The sequence below is a fragment of the Simochromis diagramma genome, unplaced genomic scaffold (assembly GCF_900408965.1).
Source record: "Simochromis diagramma unplaced genomic scaffold, fSimDia1.1 OVJJ01000038.1, whole genome shotgun sequence".
Lineage (NCBI taxonomy): Eukaryota > Metazoa > Chordata > Actinopteri > Cichliformes > Cichlidae > Simochromis > Simochromis diagramma.
The window spans coordinates 698,371-717,649 of NW_024387105.1; the positions used below are offsets into that span (position 1 = coordinate 698,371).

Sequence of the window (19,279 nt, forward strand, 5' to 3'; positions counted from 1 at the left end):
AGCTGCTGACTGATTGGCTGCTCATCGGTAATCACGTCCGTGATCTCTCTTTCAAAGCGCGAGCCGCGGCCCGTTTCTCGCTGCCGCGCGCTCACTTCTTTTTTATTTTAATGTGATTTTATTGTGAAATTCGTTTCCGTTCTGGGTGAAGTTCGTTGGGGATAATTTGGGAGGAGCGGCCGGGCTTCGGGTGGATGCTCCGGGTCAACTCTCCGACGGACGTGTCGCGTTTTCCCGCGGCGGCCTCAGCTTTCATCTTCACGCCTTTACTCCCGCTTTTCTCTCCCCGCGCGCTCCTTCTGCTCTCCCGTATAATGTCCCGGGGGTTTTCCTGATTGTAGACGTGTTCTCGGGAACATTTCCTGCTGCTTCCATCAGGTATTCATCTTTCGGGGACTTTTTCATCCATAAACCGGCAGAAAAATGCGCTCCGAGCGTTTCCGACGCAGTTTAAAATGCGTTTAAAAAGTTCGAAGCAGCGCTGTCATTTCTATTTTCATTTTTGAATTCCAATTGTAGAAGCAGGGGTGACACATGTTGACATGAAAATCTGCGCGCTGTGTTTGTGTCCAGAGGTGCAGAAGCTGTCCAGCCTGGTTTTACCCAGTGAGGTGATCATCGCTCAGAGCTCAGTCCCAGGTAAGCTCACCTGTAAACCTCTGTGGGTTTGCTGGTCTCTCTTTAAAGACCAGCCGCATCACCGGTGCCGTGTTCTTCTTACGCCCTCTCTTTACTGTTTTCTGTGGTCCCAGGAGAAGGTCTGGGCATTTTCTCTAAAACCTGGATCAAAGCGGGGACAGAGATGGGTCCGTTCACCGGACGCCTGGTGTCACCTGAACACATCGACCTGTACAAGAACAACAACCTGATGTGGGAGGTGAGGCGACGTTCACGTTCAGACTGCTCTGTCCCAGCTCTCATGTTTTGGTGTCTTTCTTTTTCCTTGGATTTTTTTTTCTAGAGCAGCTTTGTGTGTTTCATAATGAAAAATAACCCTTCTTATCCTCTACTGGAAAACAGCTGTTTGTGTTCCTCAAAAATAAATAAATAAATCATTAAAAACAAAAACCCTTGTCTTTGTCAGAGGAAGGTTTTAGGTTCAGTGTTGCCCCCATGTGGAGTTCCCCAAGGCTTGATTCTGGGGCCGTGTCTTTGCTCCCTTTAAGCTATAAGAAGTCTGCCGACTTTCTACCAGCTGTCAGACTAACTCACTCAATTTTAACACTCTACTTAATTAGTCACCTACTAGTAACGAGCTCCCCGCTAACTCTACAGCCAGTCAACTTTTAAAACTCACAGTGAGCAAGTGGCTGGCTAAATGCAAACATACTTGCTAAACAAATACCTGAAGGCTAACTCAATGCTAACCATCGAGTCCTCTAGCTTATTTCCAGTGTTAACTAGCTGCTGGCTGAACCTTTACAGACAAACCTCAGTATTTACTTAAAGTTTGCTGGTTAAGAAGTTTAGTGACTTGATTTTAGCATACTAGCTAGCTCACACCTAACTAACAAGTCAATTGCTACCTAGCCAGCTAATTGGTTTATCAACAACATGGTTAACTGTTAACTATCCAACTACTTGCAACAAGTTACATGGCTAATCTAACTTACAAACTTATATACTGATTCTTAGCTTGCTATTAAAATAACTGAACCAACAGATTAGCAGGATGATAACTAACTGTTAACTGATCCTCATATGCAGTTCCACTGGTTAGCATGTCAAAAAGCTTAGTTATTATCTGTGTATGAGGTCTTTGAAATAACCCCCTAGTGAGAACACTAAACTAATGACTTTAGCTGGAAATGGTGTTTACTTTCTTCTTCCTGCCTCCCTCCTCAGGTGTTTAATGAGGACGGCACAGTCAGGTATTTTATCGATGCGAGTCAGGAGGACCAGAGGAGCTGGATGACGTACATCAAGTGTGCGAGGAACGAGCAGGAGCAGAACCTCGAGGTGGTCCAGATCGGCAGCAGCATCTTCTACAAGGCGGTGGAGGTTAGTGAAACTCGGTCATGTTCCAGCTCCTCAGGTATCATCGCACCTGCTTCCACCTGCAGGGTGACATCATGTGACCCAGGTACATGTACACCTGCGTTCACAGAGAGATGTTGGTGGTTTGGAGGCTGAGGTTCTTGGTGGTTCAGGGATCTTTTCCTCCTCATGTCTGCTCAGAAGTATTTATCGTTGCTTTTGTCAAACCGCCTGCTGGAACAACAAAGGAATAAATAAAGGAACGCGACCATCTTTCAGTGAATAAACCCAACATCACTGCACACCTCTACAGACTCTACACGCCTCTTAACTTACACCATAAACGTGCACACAAAGGTCACTGAAGCAGCACAGCAACTACAGAAACAACCAAAACAGCCAAAAGAGCAGTGGAGCAGAGGAGGGTGTGGTTATTCCACGTCGCTTCATCATGTTTGGAAAAGCTTCTGATCTCAGATCAGCCTGAGAAGACTCCAGATCCACGTGAAGGAAACATGGGAAGCTTCAGCGCGCTGCCGTCACCTGTTCTCTAAAATAAATCCTTGAGCGATGAAGCTCGGCCTGATTCCAGGCGCCGTTCTTCGACCGGCTCCTCCAGGTGTCTGAGCGTAACCCTCCACTCGATGCTCGAAGGTTAACGACATGCAGCTGAAATTTAAACAGATTTGAACTGAAGAAAAGAAAAACAGAAATTCTGAAAATGTTTCAGAATTTATGACAAGTTTGAAAGAAAGAATCAAATATTTACAATAAAACAATAATACTGTGATAATGAAACGCAGTAATGTTGCTATGATAAAGTAAACGCTGATTCAAGTATTTATTGCTCTTCCTCTTCCCTCCTCAGACCATCCCTCCCGACCAGGAGCTGCTCGTCTGGTACGGAAACTCTCACAACACATTCCTGGGAATCCCTGGAATTCCTGGAGGAGAGGACGAACAGAGCAAGAAGACCAAGAGCGGTAATCATTATTGATTATTGATCAGTGAGGTCATTCATAAATCTACTCAGTTAGCCAAACATCCAGCAGCGCTGCAAGAACCCTGAAAACAGCAGCAAAAACATTGTTTCATTGATATTTTATTAAATCTGTGTTGGAGTCATCGAAAGGGCCTTAATCCATCACACTGTTACTATTATTACTATTATTACTATTATTACTATTACTATTATTACTATTATTACACATGAAGTTCTTTCAGATATAAAATATTATTTTGGAAAATAAAAATTAATATTATTATGAATGTGTGTGAAAAATAATGTATATTTAATTTATCTTTAATCAGTCTGGAATAATAACTATTTAAAAAGTAAAAGTATATTTTATATTTGGTTTTATTAAAAGTGTGTGTGTGTGTGTGTGTGTGTGTGTGTGTGTGTGTGTTATAATGGATAATATAAGTATATCATTGTAATATTGCAGTTAAAGTACACATTAGTATAAAAGTGTACACATTTAAAATTTGTAGTAATAATAATAATATAATAAAATGACAAATTAAAAATTAAATGCATATATGTTCAAATATATTATTGTTGGATTGCTATTCATAGAACTAATAATCATTATTATAGGAAAAATAAATAACATATATATAGTTCCATACATATTTAATGTTGTAATAATAATAATAATAAGAAGAAGAAGCAGCAGCCAAGTTTCAGAGAGGTGCTGTTGGGGCAGAAGCTTGACAGTGACAGTGGGAAGGAAACACTCTGTGAGGCGATTGTTGTTGTGATTTGGTGCTGTATAAATAAAGTTGAATTGAAAGGTTCCTCTCCACAGGTGAGAGGGTGGTCTCAGAGTTCAGTCTGAAGCTCTTCTTCTTCTCTGCAGATGATTTCCACACCTGTGAAGGCTCCACCTCCACGACCTCCACCTCTTCCACCAGTCTTGGGCGCATGCGATGTGTTATCTGCCACCGCGGCTTCAACTCTCGCAGCAACCTTCGCTCCCACATGCGCATCCACACTCTGGACAAGCCGTTCGTCTGCCGCTTCTGCAACCGTCGCTTCAGCCAGTCATCCACGCTGAGGAACCACGTCCGGCTGCACACCGGAGAGCGCCCTTACAAGTGCCACGTCTGCCAGTCCGCGTACTCGCAGCTGGCTGGTTTGCGGGCGCACCAGAAGAGCGCCAGGCACCGTCCCACGGGGGACAGCGCCGCCCCAGGAGGAGGTGTACTGGTGGTTGGAGGCGGAGGCGGGGTGCACTCGACGCACTCGCCGCCGCCTCCTCACCCTCCCCAGCTGACCGCCGTGCCTCACCCAGCGTCGCTGGTTCACCACATACCCACCATGGTGCTGTGATGGGGCGACGGCGAGAGGAGACGAGCTGAAATAACTGACGCGCACATGGACACGTTTCAGGCTGGAAATAAGACAGGAACCTGCTCACGTCTCATCAACCAATCACAGAGAGATGTTTCCAACCAACCACTAGAGGGCGCCATCGTCTTCTGCAGAAACAGCAACAATAAGAAAAAGCAAAGCTTCGTCATTAAACTCACCTCTGGCAACAAACAAACGTCCTCCTCCAAACAGCTCCATCACCCAACCCAGGGCACTTCCTGTGGGGGGGGGGGGCGCTGTTACGTGCATGGAAACGAGTTTTAGCCGACATATGACCCTCCGCCCCCCGTACCCCACACACTGGTACAGTTTGTTCTGAATGCGCTGCTTCATGAGGACAAGCTGAAAGAAAAGATGCATGCTCCTGTTGCATGACGAGTCGTGTTCGGTCCTTCATGTATGTTTGAATCTGTGTCTGTGAGCTTACGTGTGCCGTGCTTTGGTCTGCATGCTCCAGCTTCTCTGTTAAAGGATGTAATGTATGTGTGAAAACAAGAAGACGATGCTAAAGTCGCCAAGTCTTTCAACACTCAGACTTCTTCAGAGGACAACACTGAGTTTCTGGTAGACAGCCCACCTGGTCAGTTTGTCCAGGTGTGGTCACAGTGAAATGAAAGTACAGGACATATCAGCTGCTTAACTGGTTTCAAAATGATTTAAATCTGATGAACAACAACACAGTCTGTGAAATCCTAAGTCCACCCTTTGTTTGGATGGAAGGGTTACTAGAGAAAGCCTCTTCTCAGTTTAGGTTTCCAAACCCCACCAACACCTCGTACCAACTGTCAGCACGGTGGCTCACTGAATGAACCATGAACTCCTCTGTATGCCAAAGTATTCACGTGTGAGGCCGCCTGTCTCACAGCTAAAGCTCGGACCAAACCGGACATTGATTACAAGCACAGCAGGAAACCTGCAGCAGAACGGCTGGAAAAGACAAGAATGGAGCTGCTGCAGCGGTCCAGTCAAAGTCCAGACCTCAGAGAGCTGTGCATGAATGAATGCTGGTTTTACTTACCGCTGAAGCGTGGGGTGGACTCAGTTTTTCACAGGACTGCATGCTGTGCCTGAATACTAATTCAGTAGTAATGTGTTAGTTTGTTGAGTTAATTATAAAATAACTATTTGTGACTACATTCATCTATTATCAGAGCAACTTTATTGACACTTTAGCCTTGTTATGCAGCATTAGCCACCACGCTAGCACTTTAGCTTACACGTTATGTATTTAATTAAAAAAAGCTCAAATGAAAATTTTAAATGTAGAGCATCATTTTACTTTCACTCTAAAAGTTTTAGTTTTAAACACTTTAAGCTTAAATGGTACCTGCTAGCCTAACAAAGCGTGGTAGTTACAGATAGTTTCATAAAAATGTATTAGCCTGCTAAGGCAAATTAGCAGGCTAATGAATACATTCATGTATTTTATCTCATGCTCACCACTGAAGAAGGAAGTTGTGTTTTGATATTTGGTGCAGCATTAACTGCATGCTAACATGTTAGCTACAAACACATCACTGACCAACAAATCAGTCTGCTAAAAAGTCATTAAATCCCTCTGAAGAAGTTCACCACTTATTAGAGTAAGTAGAGTCTGAAATTTAGCATGTTTTACTGTTTTTTCATTATTAATGCTGACAATGTTTTAGCTGTGATGCTAACTAATTAGCAGGCCTAAACGGGCTAACAGATATGTTTGATAGAAAAAAAGAGAACTGTAATTTTATCTCTTCCCCACTTTTTACCCTGAGGCCTGATTTGTGTATATGATGCTCAGAATGATGACAAGAGACACTAATAACTGACTGAGCCTGTTAACTGACAACTAGCTGTCAGGCCTTTTTTCCTGCTGTGTAAATTAGCATCGTCAAAGATAAGAATGTGAATATAAACATGAGATATGCCAGAACATAATTCTATTGTCACTTTATCTCTGTATATGTATATGTAGAAGGTCATATATGGCACATGTATTGGTAATGAAGTATGTTGACTTCTAAAAGGGACACTGTATTTGAGCCTATATACTCTTAATAAAGTGTTACTGTATCTCATCTTCACCCAGCAGTCGCCTCAGGATGACTGTAAGCTAAGGTAAAGGTAAAGACCCTGCAATAATACAGAGAAAACCCAAGAATCTGACAAGCTCCAGTGAGGAAGCACTTGGTGACACACACACACACACACACGCATGCAAACACATGCACACACACGCACACAAACACACGCATGCACACACACACACATACACGCACACATACACATACATGCACACACACACATACGCATGCACACACACACACGCATGCACACACACACACGCACACATACACGCATGCACACATACACATGCGCACACACACACACACGCATGCACACACACATACGCACGCACACACACACATACGCATGCACACACACACACACACGCACACATGCACACATGCGCATGCAAACACGCACACAATGGCATCAACTGGGAATTTAGTGTCTTGCCCAAGACTGGAGCAGCCAGATCGAACCACCAACGTCCAATAAGTAGATGACCTGATTGACCTCCTGAGCTGCAGCTCTTTGAAGAACGTTTGCGATGAAGGGAAGGTTGGAGACTGGCTGGGCTGCTTTAACAAGGAAAAGGTCAGACACTGCATGAAGTTTGTTTACTGACAATTACAAAGTGGTCAGTGACACCGATGGTTCTTGATCATTTCCTCTTTTCACTGCTAGAGATTTTTAATTTTTTTGTTGTCTTTAATGAAACTGCTGTTGTGTAGAGGTGAAGATGACAGTGCAGACAGGGTGGAGTGGGTGGAGACGACTGTCACGGGGGACTGATAGATGTTTGTGAAGGACACTTAGTGTTGGTGCGACACAGGAAGATGCTGGGATAGGAGGAGTCAGAGGAAGGACCAGTTCCCTGTGCAGCATAGTTTAGCTGGTGGGCATGTACTGGAGTCAGGACATGTCTGTGTTTATCTGGATGTTTCAGTGGGAGAAACGTTTCATCATCATCAGGTGACTTCTTCAATCTAGACTTGTAGTCAAGACCGAGGCAAAAAAGTCTTTAAGCTGCAGCCAGATGCTGCTTCGTTTACGGGTGTCGGGCATATTATGTGTTTTTGCGATGCACAGCCCTCCTCACCGCTGTCCACTGTCTCACTCACTGAGAGGACAGACGCACGCTCCACGTGACTCTCACGCTCTCTGTTTTTCACACAATGATATTATCCTATATCCTCGCATGTGATTGGCCACAATATGGAGGGATTGGAGCATAGCTGAGCCACTGTGTGAGAGCTGAGCAGCCAAAGGAAATTAAGTGAGGAGCGGCTCTCGCTCAGTGGGAGTCGAGTCTGATTCACTACAAAGCGCTCTGTAAGCACGGCTCTTAGAGCTGATGCTTTTGAAATGACACATCATCGAACATTACGGTGTGTGTCATGGAAACTGTTGACTCCAGATCTCCCGACCACTATGTCGATCTGAGACGGCGAGACCGAGACAAGAAGGAGACAAGACGGAGACCACGTAAAAGTGGTCTCGAGACATCAAGTCTACTTCAGTCTCAGCTGAGTGTAGGCCTCCAACCTTATAAACAGGACACTGACTGAAACCAGTAGCACTGACAACAGTGCACTGTGAGGTGACTAAACACATCACTGTGTTTAGTGACGTGTGGAGCGAGGACCCAAATGCAGCCTAACCGTAGCCCGGCTGGAGCAAACAAACATAATGGAAGCAAACTGATCTCTGTCATGGTCGGCTGTGTGGCAGGCAGGCAGGAGTGGTGGACCCAAAATGCAGGACTCTTAGGAAACGAGGTTTCAACTGAAAATGCAGCTTTACAAAACTCACAAAAGCAAACAAAACTCTAAACTGAGATGCAGGAGGACTGGAAATCATGAACACACAGCAGGTGAGGGTGAACAGACGTCAACGACGCGACACTGACACAAAGACACACTGGGCTTAAATACACTGAGGGAGTCATCATGGAATTAGAGACAGAAGGGGGACACAGCTGGGAGAAATAAGACCTAACGAGACAGGGAGAGCAAAGCCGGAACACTGACATCAGACAGGAACAAGAACCTTCAAAGTAAAACAGGAAACAAAACACACTTTACTAAGACACGGACTAGACAGAGAGAGACAGACTAGACACTGACCAAAGTCTACTAAATAATAATCACAATCACAACAGTATCACTGATAAATCAAATCATAAATCATAATCTAGAAAAACACCAAAGCATGAAAAACAGAAAGCTGGGTCAACATGACCCAGAACCGTGACAATCTCAGTGCACATGAGACAGAGGCCCAGACATGACTGAGCTGAGGGAGAGACAGATACGAGCAGAGCAGAGAAACAATACACAAGATCTCAAACCTCATTCCAGAAATAACTAACAGTTCCACGCAAACACAAACCCGGGACAGCGACAGTCTGTGAGGGACCCGCAACCCAAACCAGGTACAAAAAGTAGGACTGTAGAAGATGTTCATCAAGGGTTGCAGTTTCTCCGGGTTTAGATGGATTCTGATGGCCCCAATTCCCAGGTGGTGCAGCACCTGGTGGTGCAGATGCTCCTCAGAGACAGAAAGGCCTCGGAGGTCTGCAGCCCAGTAAGAGCAGAACCACCAGAAAACCCAGATCTGGTCTCACAGCAGTCTCAGCCTTCAGACGCTGTTTGCTCTTGTTGTGGTCACCGCGCCCTCTAGTGGGCGCTAACAACACCTCACTCAGTTGGTCTGTTTTATTAAAATTCTCCAAAATGCTTTAGTGTTGACCTTTGATCGTGTTTTCTGGCGTCGCGAGGAGCCCAGCCGGCAGCAGACAGGTGACTGCCTGCGTTCTGATAACCTGAGAGTCAACAGTGTTAGGTAAGACCCAAAAACCCCTGCTGAGTAAACTCACCTTTGTTACACACTCAGCTCTGCATACAAACAAACAGGAGCTTCCACCTCGGTTGTGTTTCACTGAGGACCCCCAGCCGTTTGCCAATAGCCGAGTAAATGAATAACTAATCAAATCCAGCTGTGTCGCTCAGTTCTCTGCAGAGCTCAGTGTGCTTCTTACCTTCAGGATGAAGGTGTGTGTCCTCCTCGCGTGTGTGTGGATTCTCTGCTGGAGGTCGGAGGCTCAGTCCAGCTCGTAAGTCTGTTTGAACTTTATTACTTGTTAATGAATGTTTTATTACCCTGCAGCCTCCCATTTACTGCCGCAGCTGTTTTGGGCTTAAACAGCTGTGTTCATCTTCAGCTGCAGGGTGTGCAGAAGAAACAAAAGGTCAGAACAACTTATTTGATGCCCAAGCACAAAGAAGCTTGTAGCGTCCTGCATTTCCTCGATCAGGCCGGCCGTGTCAAACAGCAGAGAGTCAGCGTGGTCCTCGTTAGTCCTGTTTACCGTCCATCAGGTCACCAGTGGATAAGTGAGGGTTAAGGTTAGGTTGAATTTCCCCACATGCTAAACATGCCCAGCTTTTCAAACTAGAAGATTTTACCTCTCCAACCAAATCTCATAGATCCATTTTGACCTTCCAGCTTTCCGGCACGCCAAACAGGTGAAAATTCCATATAAATGTGATCCTATTCCAAACAGGTCGGTGGAAACCTGTGGGTGTTAAGAGGTTAAGAACCACAGAATCAATAACCTCTATAGACAGGGACAAGGTTTTTGTGCAAGAAGCTTTTGTTGACCAATCACATTTGACCGGGTGAGTCACACACCTCCAGGAGAGCGTTAACCAACCCAAACGCCCCCCTGCTCAACGGTCATGTTTGCCAAGGCTTCAGCAGGTTCCAGTACAGGTGCAGAGCAGTCGGGGCTGTTTTTGCAACCAGCATTTTAAATTTGCAGCTGCAACAAAGTTTGTAGTCTTTCGATAAAAAGAGCTGCAAGATAACGTTGTTGTGAGTTGGCACTACGTGATAAACTGAAATCTTCACACCGAGTTCTGAGTTTCCAGCAGCCTGAAATAAACCAAAATTACATCCAGTTGACTTTTAAGACCCCGAAATAAGAAGGTGGAAAAAACTACTAAAGGTTTGTTTCACCCTTTAAAGACACCTTTGAACTCTTTGGGTACTTCCTGGAGATTGAGAGCATTGGACTTGTGGGGATGTGTGTGGGGGAAACAGCTCGTAGCTTGCATGGAGTGTGAGTCTGTGAAGGTTCTCAGTCATCCAGGTCATCGTAGTCCAAGGAGCTCGGAAAGAAAAGGGTCTGGACTTCTTTAAGCTGCTTGACGACGCTTCATCCGAGAAGCTTCTTCAGGTATAAGGTTAAATGGTGGAGAGTCCCAGATTAGACTATCCTCTCTACATAATCGCACGAGCCAAGGAGTGATTATGGAGGTCTCCGTCTTCTAAAGAGAAGACAGATGGTTTGAAAGAGGAGTGAAAGAAGCATCTATGTCCACTGTGAACGGCCATCTTTGAACAGAGGCGGGGCTTATGACCCCAACTGTCTGCCTATAATCCAGACACCTTAACGCCCACATCCAGGGCCATCTGACCTCAGTTAGTCACATGACAGGGTGGGGCTAGGTTTCACAATGAGCTCACCCAAAACCCTGGCTGATTGTGACCCACACCTGTTTTCACACCTTGGCTCGTGTGATTAGGTGGAGGATCATCAGGGGGTCCTTTGTCCCTCTTTGGGGGGACTCTCCACCATTTGACCTTAGAACTGAAGAAGCTTCTTGGATGAGAGGTGAAACGTCTTCAAGCAACTTACAGAAGTCCAGACGCTCTTCTTTCCAAGCTACTTAGACCATGGAGCGCTAGCTTTGAGTTGTTCCTGACTCATTGGAATAACAGCAGAATATTCACTGAGCATAAATATGCTTTTTGAAAATGTAATTCCTTAAATTTAAATTTGATACGAGTCTGGACAAACATTCACAGACTGTATGTGCTGATGATATGTGCAAGTATCAACAGCATAAGCCGCTCTAGACGAACGTGACAAACTGATAACAACCTAAATATGCATCACTTTAAAACGTCTCCTCTCTCAGATATCTGATAACGGCACCTCTATCGCTCCGCCTGGACGCCGTGGAGACCGTGGTGGTGCAGCTGTTTGGTTTTACAGGTGAAGTCACCGTCTACCTGTTCCTGAAGACGTCAATGGCTCCGAATCACCGGGTTCTGGCTCGGGAGGTCGTGACCCTCAATGCACAAAATAACCACCAGGCTGACGCCAAAGTCCGGGTGAGAAAAGATGCTAACAGGCTAACACCTGCAGTTTAACTGAAGGCATCTGAAATACTTATGATGTCACTTCCTTTTTACAGCTGTACCCAAACCAGCTGGACAAGAGTGCAAATCATGTGATTCTCCATGTGCAGTCAGACGTGATCAATCAGCACCAGTCTGTGCCCATCAGTCGCACCAATGGCTTCCTGTTCATTCAAACCGACAAACCGCTGTACACGCCGCGTCAGAGCGGTGAGAGAAGTTTGTCCCAGTTCAGACTCCAGCCTTCTCCTCATTAATCTTATGTTTTATAACCCATCTTTACACTCAGCTAGTCAGGTGGTTGTCTTGTAGTCATAAAGACAGACTGGTTTGGGGGTCAGAGGATAGAGGGTGTGGCCTGTTGAGGCTGCTGGAGCTCAAACTGCAGAAGAAGTTCATGGTGGTTCTGATAGAAAGGTTCCACAGTACACAGAGCATGCAGTTTGTTGCATAAGGGACGCATAGTCACGGACTAATCACGTTACCCGCGCTGACCCGTGTTCAGCTGACAGTACCGACGATGGGCACGAGAGCTTCAGAACTGGACCACAAATCGCAAATTATACAGCTCCAAATCCCAACAACAGTGTCAAGGTGCTTTATATTGTAAGGTAGACCCTACAATAATACATACAGAGAAAAACCCAACAATCATATGACCCCCTTTGAGCAAGCACTTTGGCGACAGTGGGAAGGAAAAACTTCACCTGGAGGGGCGGGGCCATCTGCTGCGACCAGTTGGGGTGAGAGAAGGAAGACAGGATAAAGACATGCTGTGGAAGAGAGACAGAGGTTAATAACAGATATGACTCAGTGCAGAGAGGTCTGTTAACACATAGTGAGTGAAGAAGAAACACCCAGTGCATCATGGGAATCCCCGGCAGCCTACGTCTATCGCAGCATAACTAAGGGAGGATCCAGGGTCACCTGGTCCAGCCCAAACTATATGCTTTAGCAAAAAGGAAAGTTTGAAGCCTAATCTTGAAAGTAGAGATAGTGTCTGTCTCCTGAATCCAAACTGGAAGCTGGTTCCAGAGAAGAGGGGCCTGAAAACTGAAGGCTCTGCCTCCCATTCTACTTTTAAATACTCTAGGAACAACAAGTAGGCCTGCAGAGCGAGAGCGAAGTGCTCTAATAGGGTGATATGGTACTACAAGGTCATTAAGATAAGATGGGGCCTGATTATTTAAGACCTTGTATGTGAGGAGCAGGATTTTGAATTCTGGATTTAACAGGAAGCCAAAACAGGAGAAATCTGCTCTCTCTTTCTAGTCCCTGTCAGGACTCTTGCTGCAGCATTTTGGATCAGCTGAAGGCTTTTCAGGGAGTTTTTAGGACTTCCTGATAATAATGAACCAGGTGGAAAAGATCAAATATTACTCGGTGTGTTGAACTTTTTTCCTCATGCGTGCAGATTAAAGAAGAAAGAATCAGATTTTACAGACAACTGTGTTACTGCTGTGTGTGATCAGAAGCATTATGAGCTCATTGTCTGTATCATCAGGAATACAAAGACACAGATACATCAGTTAAATGTTTTTATGATGGAGGGGCGTACCATCTAAGCTGATGTTTCTAAAATGTCCTTTGGGAGCTTCAGGCATGGCTGGACTGGAACCATCAGCTGCTGATTTGGAGATGTCTGTTTAAGAGAACAGATAAATAACTTCAATCTGAATTCCAGCTGCATGTTAACCACTGTATCACTGTACCTGTATCATAGCAAATTACAGTTCAATGTCCAATGTGTAAAAGAGGTCATATACCTGGAGATCCAGTTGGGCCACTGGTCGGGGGCTGCTCCCTCCTGAGTCTGTGTGCTGTTGGCTCCAGCCGATCCAGGAGAGAAGGACAACTGCTGCCTAAGAGAAAACCTGTAGTGATCCCGTACGTGTCAGGAGTATCGGAGCAGCTGAGACGCATTTTTTCTAAACACCGGGTCTCTGTGGCTTTTAAACCTCAAAACACGCTGCACCAAAAATGGGTCCACCCCAAGGATTGGGTCCCCCGACACAAACAGAGTAACATAGTGTACGCTGTTAAGTGCAGGAGGATTGGCAGGATTTATACATCGGGGAAACCAAAGAACCTCTGGCAACACAGAAGAGCCACCTCGTCAGGCCAGGACTCTGCAGTCTGTTTACACCTACAGGCCAGTGGACACTCTTTCAAGGCAACACGTTCTCACTCCCAAAGCGTAACATTTTACGCTAGGTGACAAATCGTCAACATATTACATTTTCGGCTACCCACTACGTTCCTAAATGACGACCTCGGAAAAATGAGGAAATATGAGAACCGTCTGAGTTTGCATGTTCTCCCCGTGTTCGCGTGGGTTCCCTCCGGGTACTCCGGCTTCCTCCCACCGTCATGCAGCTTGTGGGGATAGGTTAATTGGATAATCCAAATTGTCACTAGGAGTGAATGTGAGTGAATGTGAATGGTTGTCTGTCCCTGTGTGTTGGCCCTGCGACAGACTGGCGACCTGTCCAGGGTGTACCCCGCCTCTCGCCCTATGACAGCTGGGATAGGCTCCAGCGCCCCCCGCGACCCTGAGAAGGATAAGCGGAAGTGAATGGATGGATGGATGGAGTACTGTCTGGACTCAATCTACACATGTTCGCTCTTTTTCTTCACATCGCTTAGAAACACGCTACTTAACATCATTAAAGTCCCGGTTAAGGTCAGGAATAAGGTTAGGTTTAGGGCTGGAATACAGGGCTGGAACGTCTATTACCGCGGGAGCGTCATTGCACTGGATTTCAGCCATAACCCGCTGCGTACCATAAGAACGCCGAAGGTCTCCTTTCGCGTTCCTCAGGAACGCCGTGGGACGTGACAAAACGTCGGCATGTTACACCTCGGGAGTGAGAACGGGCTGTTCAAGGATGGGGGATGTACACATCCTGGACAGGGAGGAATGCTGGTTTGAGGGCGGAGTCAAGGAGGTCATTTACGTGAAAAGGGAAAGACCATCTCTGAATTGAGGAGGGGGCCTAAGGGTACATCTGTCACCGTCTTACAATGCTGTGATTGCAGCCATTCCCCAACTCTCTGTGAATGGTACATGGTCATAAACTGACCTCACAGCCCATCGTTCATTCAGTGCTGCTAGTGTCAGTCAGTGCAAATGTGCTGTTTATAAGGTTGAAACCTGCAGTCAGCTGAGACTGAAGGAGTCACCTGATGATGATGAAACATTTCTCCCACCGAACAGAACCAGATGGACAGAATCAGCCTTTTGAGACTTGTGGACATGATCAAAGAAGGTAACAGTACAGCTACCTGCATGTGGGAGAGGGTTCGTATACCTGGAAGTCCACTGGAGACTCCGCCCCCTCGCTCTCTGAGTCAGTCAGTTCTGTCTCCTCTCTGCTCTAACACGTGTCCTCAGTTTCCATGAGAAGCATTGGTGTGTGGTGTCTTTGATCAACAGGTTCATATGCCTTCATAGAGTTTGGTAGATCTCCTCAGCCAGTCCTTGCCAAGGGTTCCTGTTAAGGTCTCCATCAGCTCAGAGCTGGAGTTCATCTTTCAGGCTGTCTTTGTCATGGTTTCTGTAGTCGGATGGTTCTCATTAACCTAAAAATTCAGACGATCCTCTTTCAGGTTCTCCGTTACACCATCACCCTCGTCACTCATACAGCTGTGCTTCTGTTCCCAGTCAAAGTGAGGGCGTTCTCCTTGAACCAGGAGCTGAGACCGGCTAATCGCAGCGTCTACCTAACATTTAAGGTAAGCGGGAAGTTGTCCTGTGTAGTAGCAGGTGGGTGCAGTGATGGGTTCCATAATATCTTACCCCCTCCCTCCCGCCAGGACCCGGACCATACAACAGTGGACATTGTGGAGATGGTCGATGTGAACAATGGAATCCCATCTCTGCAAAACCCCTTTAAGATCCCCGTCAACCCAAAGTAAGAAATAAGAGTGTAAAACAAGCGACACACAGCTGCGTGGTCGTGTATCTAAGGTCATGTCTGTGATTCCAGGTTGGGCATTTGGTCCATTGAAGCTTCTTACTCCAATGATTTCACCACAACAGCAACCACCGACTTTGAAGTTAGAGAATACGGTACATTATAATATCATGAAGCAAACTGCTGGTGCTGATCGAGGGTAAAACACGCGTTATTAATGGCTTTCACCCTGCATCAGTTCTTCCCAGTTTCTCCATCCAAGTGGAACCAGAAGCAAATTACATCAGTCACAATTTATTCACCAGTTTCAACTTCAAGGTTTCAGCCAGGTGAATAAACATTTCTGCACTGTTTATAGACTTTCAAATAATTTAAAGCTGTCAGTTACACACGAGTGGTATTTTTACCTGTCCCAGGTATCTCCACGGCGCTCCGGTGGCTGATGGTGACGTGTTTCTGCGCTACGGCTATGTTAGTGGGAAAAGTCCTCCAGTTATCATCCCAAACTCTATCATCAGAGAAAGTGTAAGAGACATGAACAAACACAAGGACACTTGTTATTATTATTATTAATGCTGATTAATGTTGACAGTATTGTTATTTGAACCATTTCACTCGTGCTCCAGCTGTTTTATGCTACAGAAACCATCCAGGTATCCAAATGTTCAGCTTTTTCAGGATGACTGATGTATTACTTTGACTTTTTGTAACTTTTATAGTTGTTTTTTCAATATTTAGACTGTTATGGATTTATTTTATCAGGCAAGTTTACTAATAACCAAAACAAATGTTTTGAAGTCGCAGACGGTCCATTTCAGCTCAGAACTGTGTGATGTGTGTGCGAGACCTGCCATGGTATTCACCTCGTACACTACTCACTTGATCTGAATGCCGGAGGTTGTCACAAATCTTACAGGTCTCCAAACAGGTACTGAACTTCAGCTCCGTGTGGAGGTGGGAATGCTCGATGTGGTCTCTTAAAAAGATCGCAGAGTGAATTAGTTTGTCCTCCTGGTTTAAGCAGTCTTCATTCAAATCTTTGACTGGACTTTGGGGGATAGTCAGGCTCTTTGTCCAGCTGCTTCACAGTGCTGGTGTTTTTTAAGAACCAGCTCACATTTCAGAATGTTGATTTGAACTTTGGCACCAAGACTGCAGAAACACTGTGTTTGCTGCATCTGCAAATTATCTATGAACCTCTTACAGCAATCCCACTGACAGTTGATGAGGTCAGTGCTTCTAACTTTGGGCGTTTTTTTAGGGTGTTACCTGCATAAAGAGAAGCCGACATTATTCTAGTGGTGTTAGGTTATTGACGATCCTCCTCCAGGTGACTCTCATCATGTAACTCATATCTGTTGTGTTTCTTTGACAGCAGTGTCTGTGTGTGTCTCTTTCAGTTGTCCTCAGCGGGTGACGTGGATGTGAATGTTAATATGCAGAAGGTTCTGTCTGAATACAATGGACCAAAAGACCTCAACAGCCTGCTGGGGAAGTACCTGTACATAGCTGTGCTGGTGGAAGAGAGCACAGGTGAGCATGGATCACTGCTCTCAGCCCGATTCTTTGAAATACTTAAATATTTAATTTGTGGGGCGGATTTTGTCTCTCAGGTGGTATTACTCAGGAGACCGAGTTTGCTGCAGTGAAGTTTGTCAAATCACCTTACAGCCTGAGCCTGGTGTCCACGCCCCCCTTCCTCAAACCTGGACTGCCTTATAACATCCAGGTGTGTGTCATAGAAGCTCTTTATGTGTAACGTGTGGTTCAGGCGACCGTCGCTCAGTTTGAAGCCTTTTTGAGGGATTGTGCGATGCCGTGTTCAGACCAGGTTTCATGTCGTGGTTCTCGCACGAATACAATCGCTGTGCTCTAGAAGCACTTCACATCCCACAAATACTTTCCCATTATAGCCAATGGGAACGGGGGCAGTATTAGTGATAGCTGCAGTCGATTCACAGCGGCATATCTTCAGAGTTTTCAGAACCAGGAAGTCTGATTGTGCTTACTTTTTTTCTGAATCCTCTTCTTCTTTGCTGTGCTGATGTTATCTTCCATTTGTGAGTGTCCATAGTGTCCCAGGCTGTGGACCAACCTCAGAGAACAGGTATTAGCACCACAGCGTCAAAGTCATTTTTCACCAAAGCTCAAATAGTTTCTGAAAATGCTAGTTAGAAAACGACTCAACTAAAAACTAAAAACATTGATAGGAAACTCGCAGAACAGACTAAACAATATATGAAAGGACACAGAGGGCAGTGTTATAACACAAAAAACACAAGAATCCAATAATTCCAAACTGTGGGTCAGAGACCGATGACCACAGCAGGCTGCCCAGATGCTGCCCACTCCTGATCATCCATTGCAGTTTAACCCTTTCATGCATGAATTATGACAGCCTCAATCAGGATCTCTTAAGTGTTTTTATTCATCTTTGAACTTCATTTTTTTTAAACATGTATTTTTTGAAGAGGTTTTTTTACATGTCCACTTAGGTGGACAACATACGTGTCAGTGGGTGGCAGGTATGGAGTGACACATTAGTGTCCAGTGTAGTGGTTTATGTGCAAGTATACCATCAACACTGACACAAATACAAGAGCACGGCCTTTGAATAGCTGTCCACTGTAGTGACCACTATGTGTGAAAGGGTTAATTCAGTTCTATTCATAGAGTGCCAAATGATAACAACAGTGCTTCATACTGTAAGGTAAAGACTAGGGATGGGTATCGTTTAGGTTTTATCTGATACCGGTGCCAAACCGGTACTTTTGAAACTGTGCCAGTGCTTAAACGGTGCTCAAACTGGTGCACGGGGTGGCTGTAGCTCAGGTGGCAGAGCAGGTCAGCCACTAATCAGAAGGTCGGTGGTTCGATCCCAGGCTGCCTCCTGGCTGCATGCCAAATATCCTTGGGCAAGATACTAACTCCATGTTTGCCTACTGGTGGTGGTCAGAGGGCCCGGTGGCACCTGTGTCCGGCAGCCTGGCCTCTGTCAGTGCGCCCCAGGGCAGCTGTGGCTACAATGTAGCTGCCATCACCAGTGTGTGAATGTGTGTGTGAATGGGTGAATGACTGAATGTAGTGTAAAGCGCTTTGGGGTCCTATGGACTAGAAAAGCGCTATACAAATGCAGGCCATTTACTTAAACAATGGAAAAAACAAACTTTGTCCAAAAACCTCTCATGTTTAGCTGTTTTCCACTTTTTCTTTGGTCATTTTAGCCTTTTTGGCCAGGGTGAAGGGAGTATCTGCCATCAAACAAGAAGACAGCCGCATGTAGCTATGATGATGTTTGCTAGTTCACCTTACATGCATTAATGTAATAACGTGGTTAGCCTACTCAACGTAAATTACACATGAACAACATTAAGCTCCTCACGCAGAGAAGAACGGCTGCTGCTGCATCATCATCCTCATCATTTCTGCTACACTGGCAGGGCTAGGGGCCAGGACTCTCCTCTTTGGGTTTTTGGGGATGTTGCTAACTCCGGGTCCGATAACAGGCACCACACCCGCAGTAGATGTGCACGGTGTGAGGTCTCGCAGCAAGCTATCAAATACGGCGCATTTCTCGGCTTTTAAAAAAAACGCTATGCGTCGCCAGGTGTTTCATCGGATTTGAGGTGTTACCTCCTTTGACAGTATCACAGTATCAGCTTAAAGCACTTGTTGCAGGCTGCTGAGTTTGCATCTTTTGCTGTGAAGTACAGCCAGACTTTGACCGCTTCACCTTGGGCATTTTTAATCTGTAGCT

General features: G+C 45.6%; 2 protein-coding genes across 3 annotated transcripts in view; both read left to right on the forward strand.

Annotated features, from left to right (window-relative positions):
* Positions 1-485: 485 nt before the first annotated feature.
* Positions 486-6,369, forward strand: LOC120743131 (PR domain zinc finger protein 12-like). Its single transcript, XM_040046686.1, has 5 exons — positions 486-639; positions 753-877; positions 1,846-2,001; positions 2,846-2,960; positions 3,840-6,369. Exons 1-5 carry the CDS (start codon positions 543-545, stop codon positions 4,310-4,312), a joined length of 966 nt encoding a protein of 321 aa, XP_039902620.1. The 5' UTR covers positions 486-542; the 3' UTR covers positions 4,313-6,369.
* A 3,013-nt stretch (positions 6,370-9,382) lies between these two features.
* The window catches only part of c5 (complement component 5), a 32,240-nt gene continuing 22,343 nt past the window's right edge, over positions 9,383-19,279 (forward strand). For both annotated transcript variants that reach the window (XM_040046683.1, XM_040046684.1), the window contains exons 1-10: positions 9,383-9,512; positions 11,383-11,578; positions 11,662-11,815; positions 15,270-15,340; positions 15,422-15,519; positions 15,595-15,677; positions 15,761-15,851; positions 15,939-16,047; positions 16,923-17,055; positions 17,136-17,251. In XM_040046683.1, coding sequence (XP_039902617.1) covers positions 9,445-9,512; positions 11,383-11,578; positions 11,662-11,815; positions 15,270-15,340; positions 15,422-15,519; positions 15,595-15,677; positions 15,761-15,851; positions 15,939-16,047; positions 16,923-17,055; positions 17,136-17,251 — 1,119 coding nt within the window. In that variant the 5' untranslated portion in view covers positions 9,383-9,444. The remainder of the gene's footprint in view (positions 9,513-11,382; positions 11,579-11,661; positions 11,816-15,269; positions 15,341-15,421; positions 15,520-15,594; positions 15,678-15,760; positions 15,852-15,938; positions 16,048-16,922; positions 17,056-17,135; positions 17,252-19,279) is intronic.

Coding starts and splice junctions, on each gene's coding strand:
- LOC120743131 (XM_040046686.1), top strand. CDS start 543: ATGAAAATCTGCGCGCTGTGTTTGTGTCCAGAGGTGCAGAAGCTGTCC. Junction 2,002..2,845: donor TCTTCTACAAGGCGGTGGAG/GTTAGTGAAACT, acceptor TTCCCTCCTCAG/ACCATCCCTCCCGACCAGGA. Junction 2,961..3,839: donor GAGCAAGAAGACCAAGAGCG/GTAATCATTATT, acceptor TCTTCTCTGCAG/ATGATTTCCACACCTGTGAA.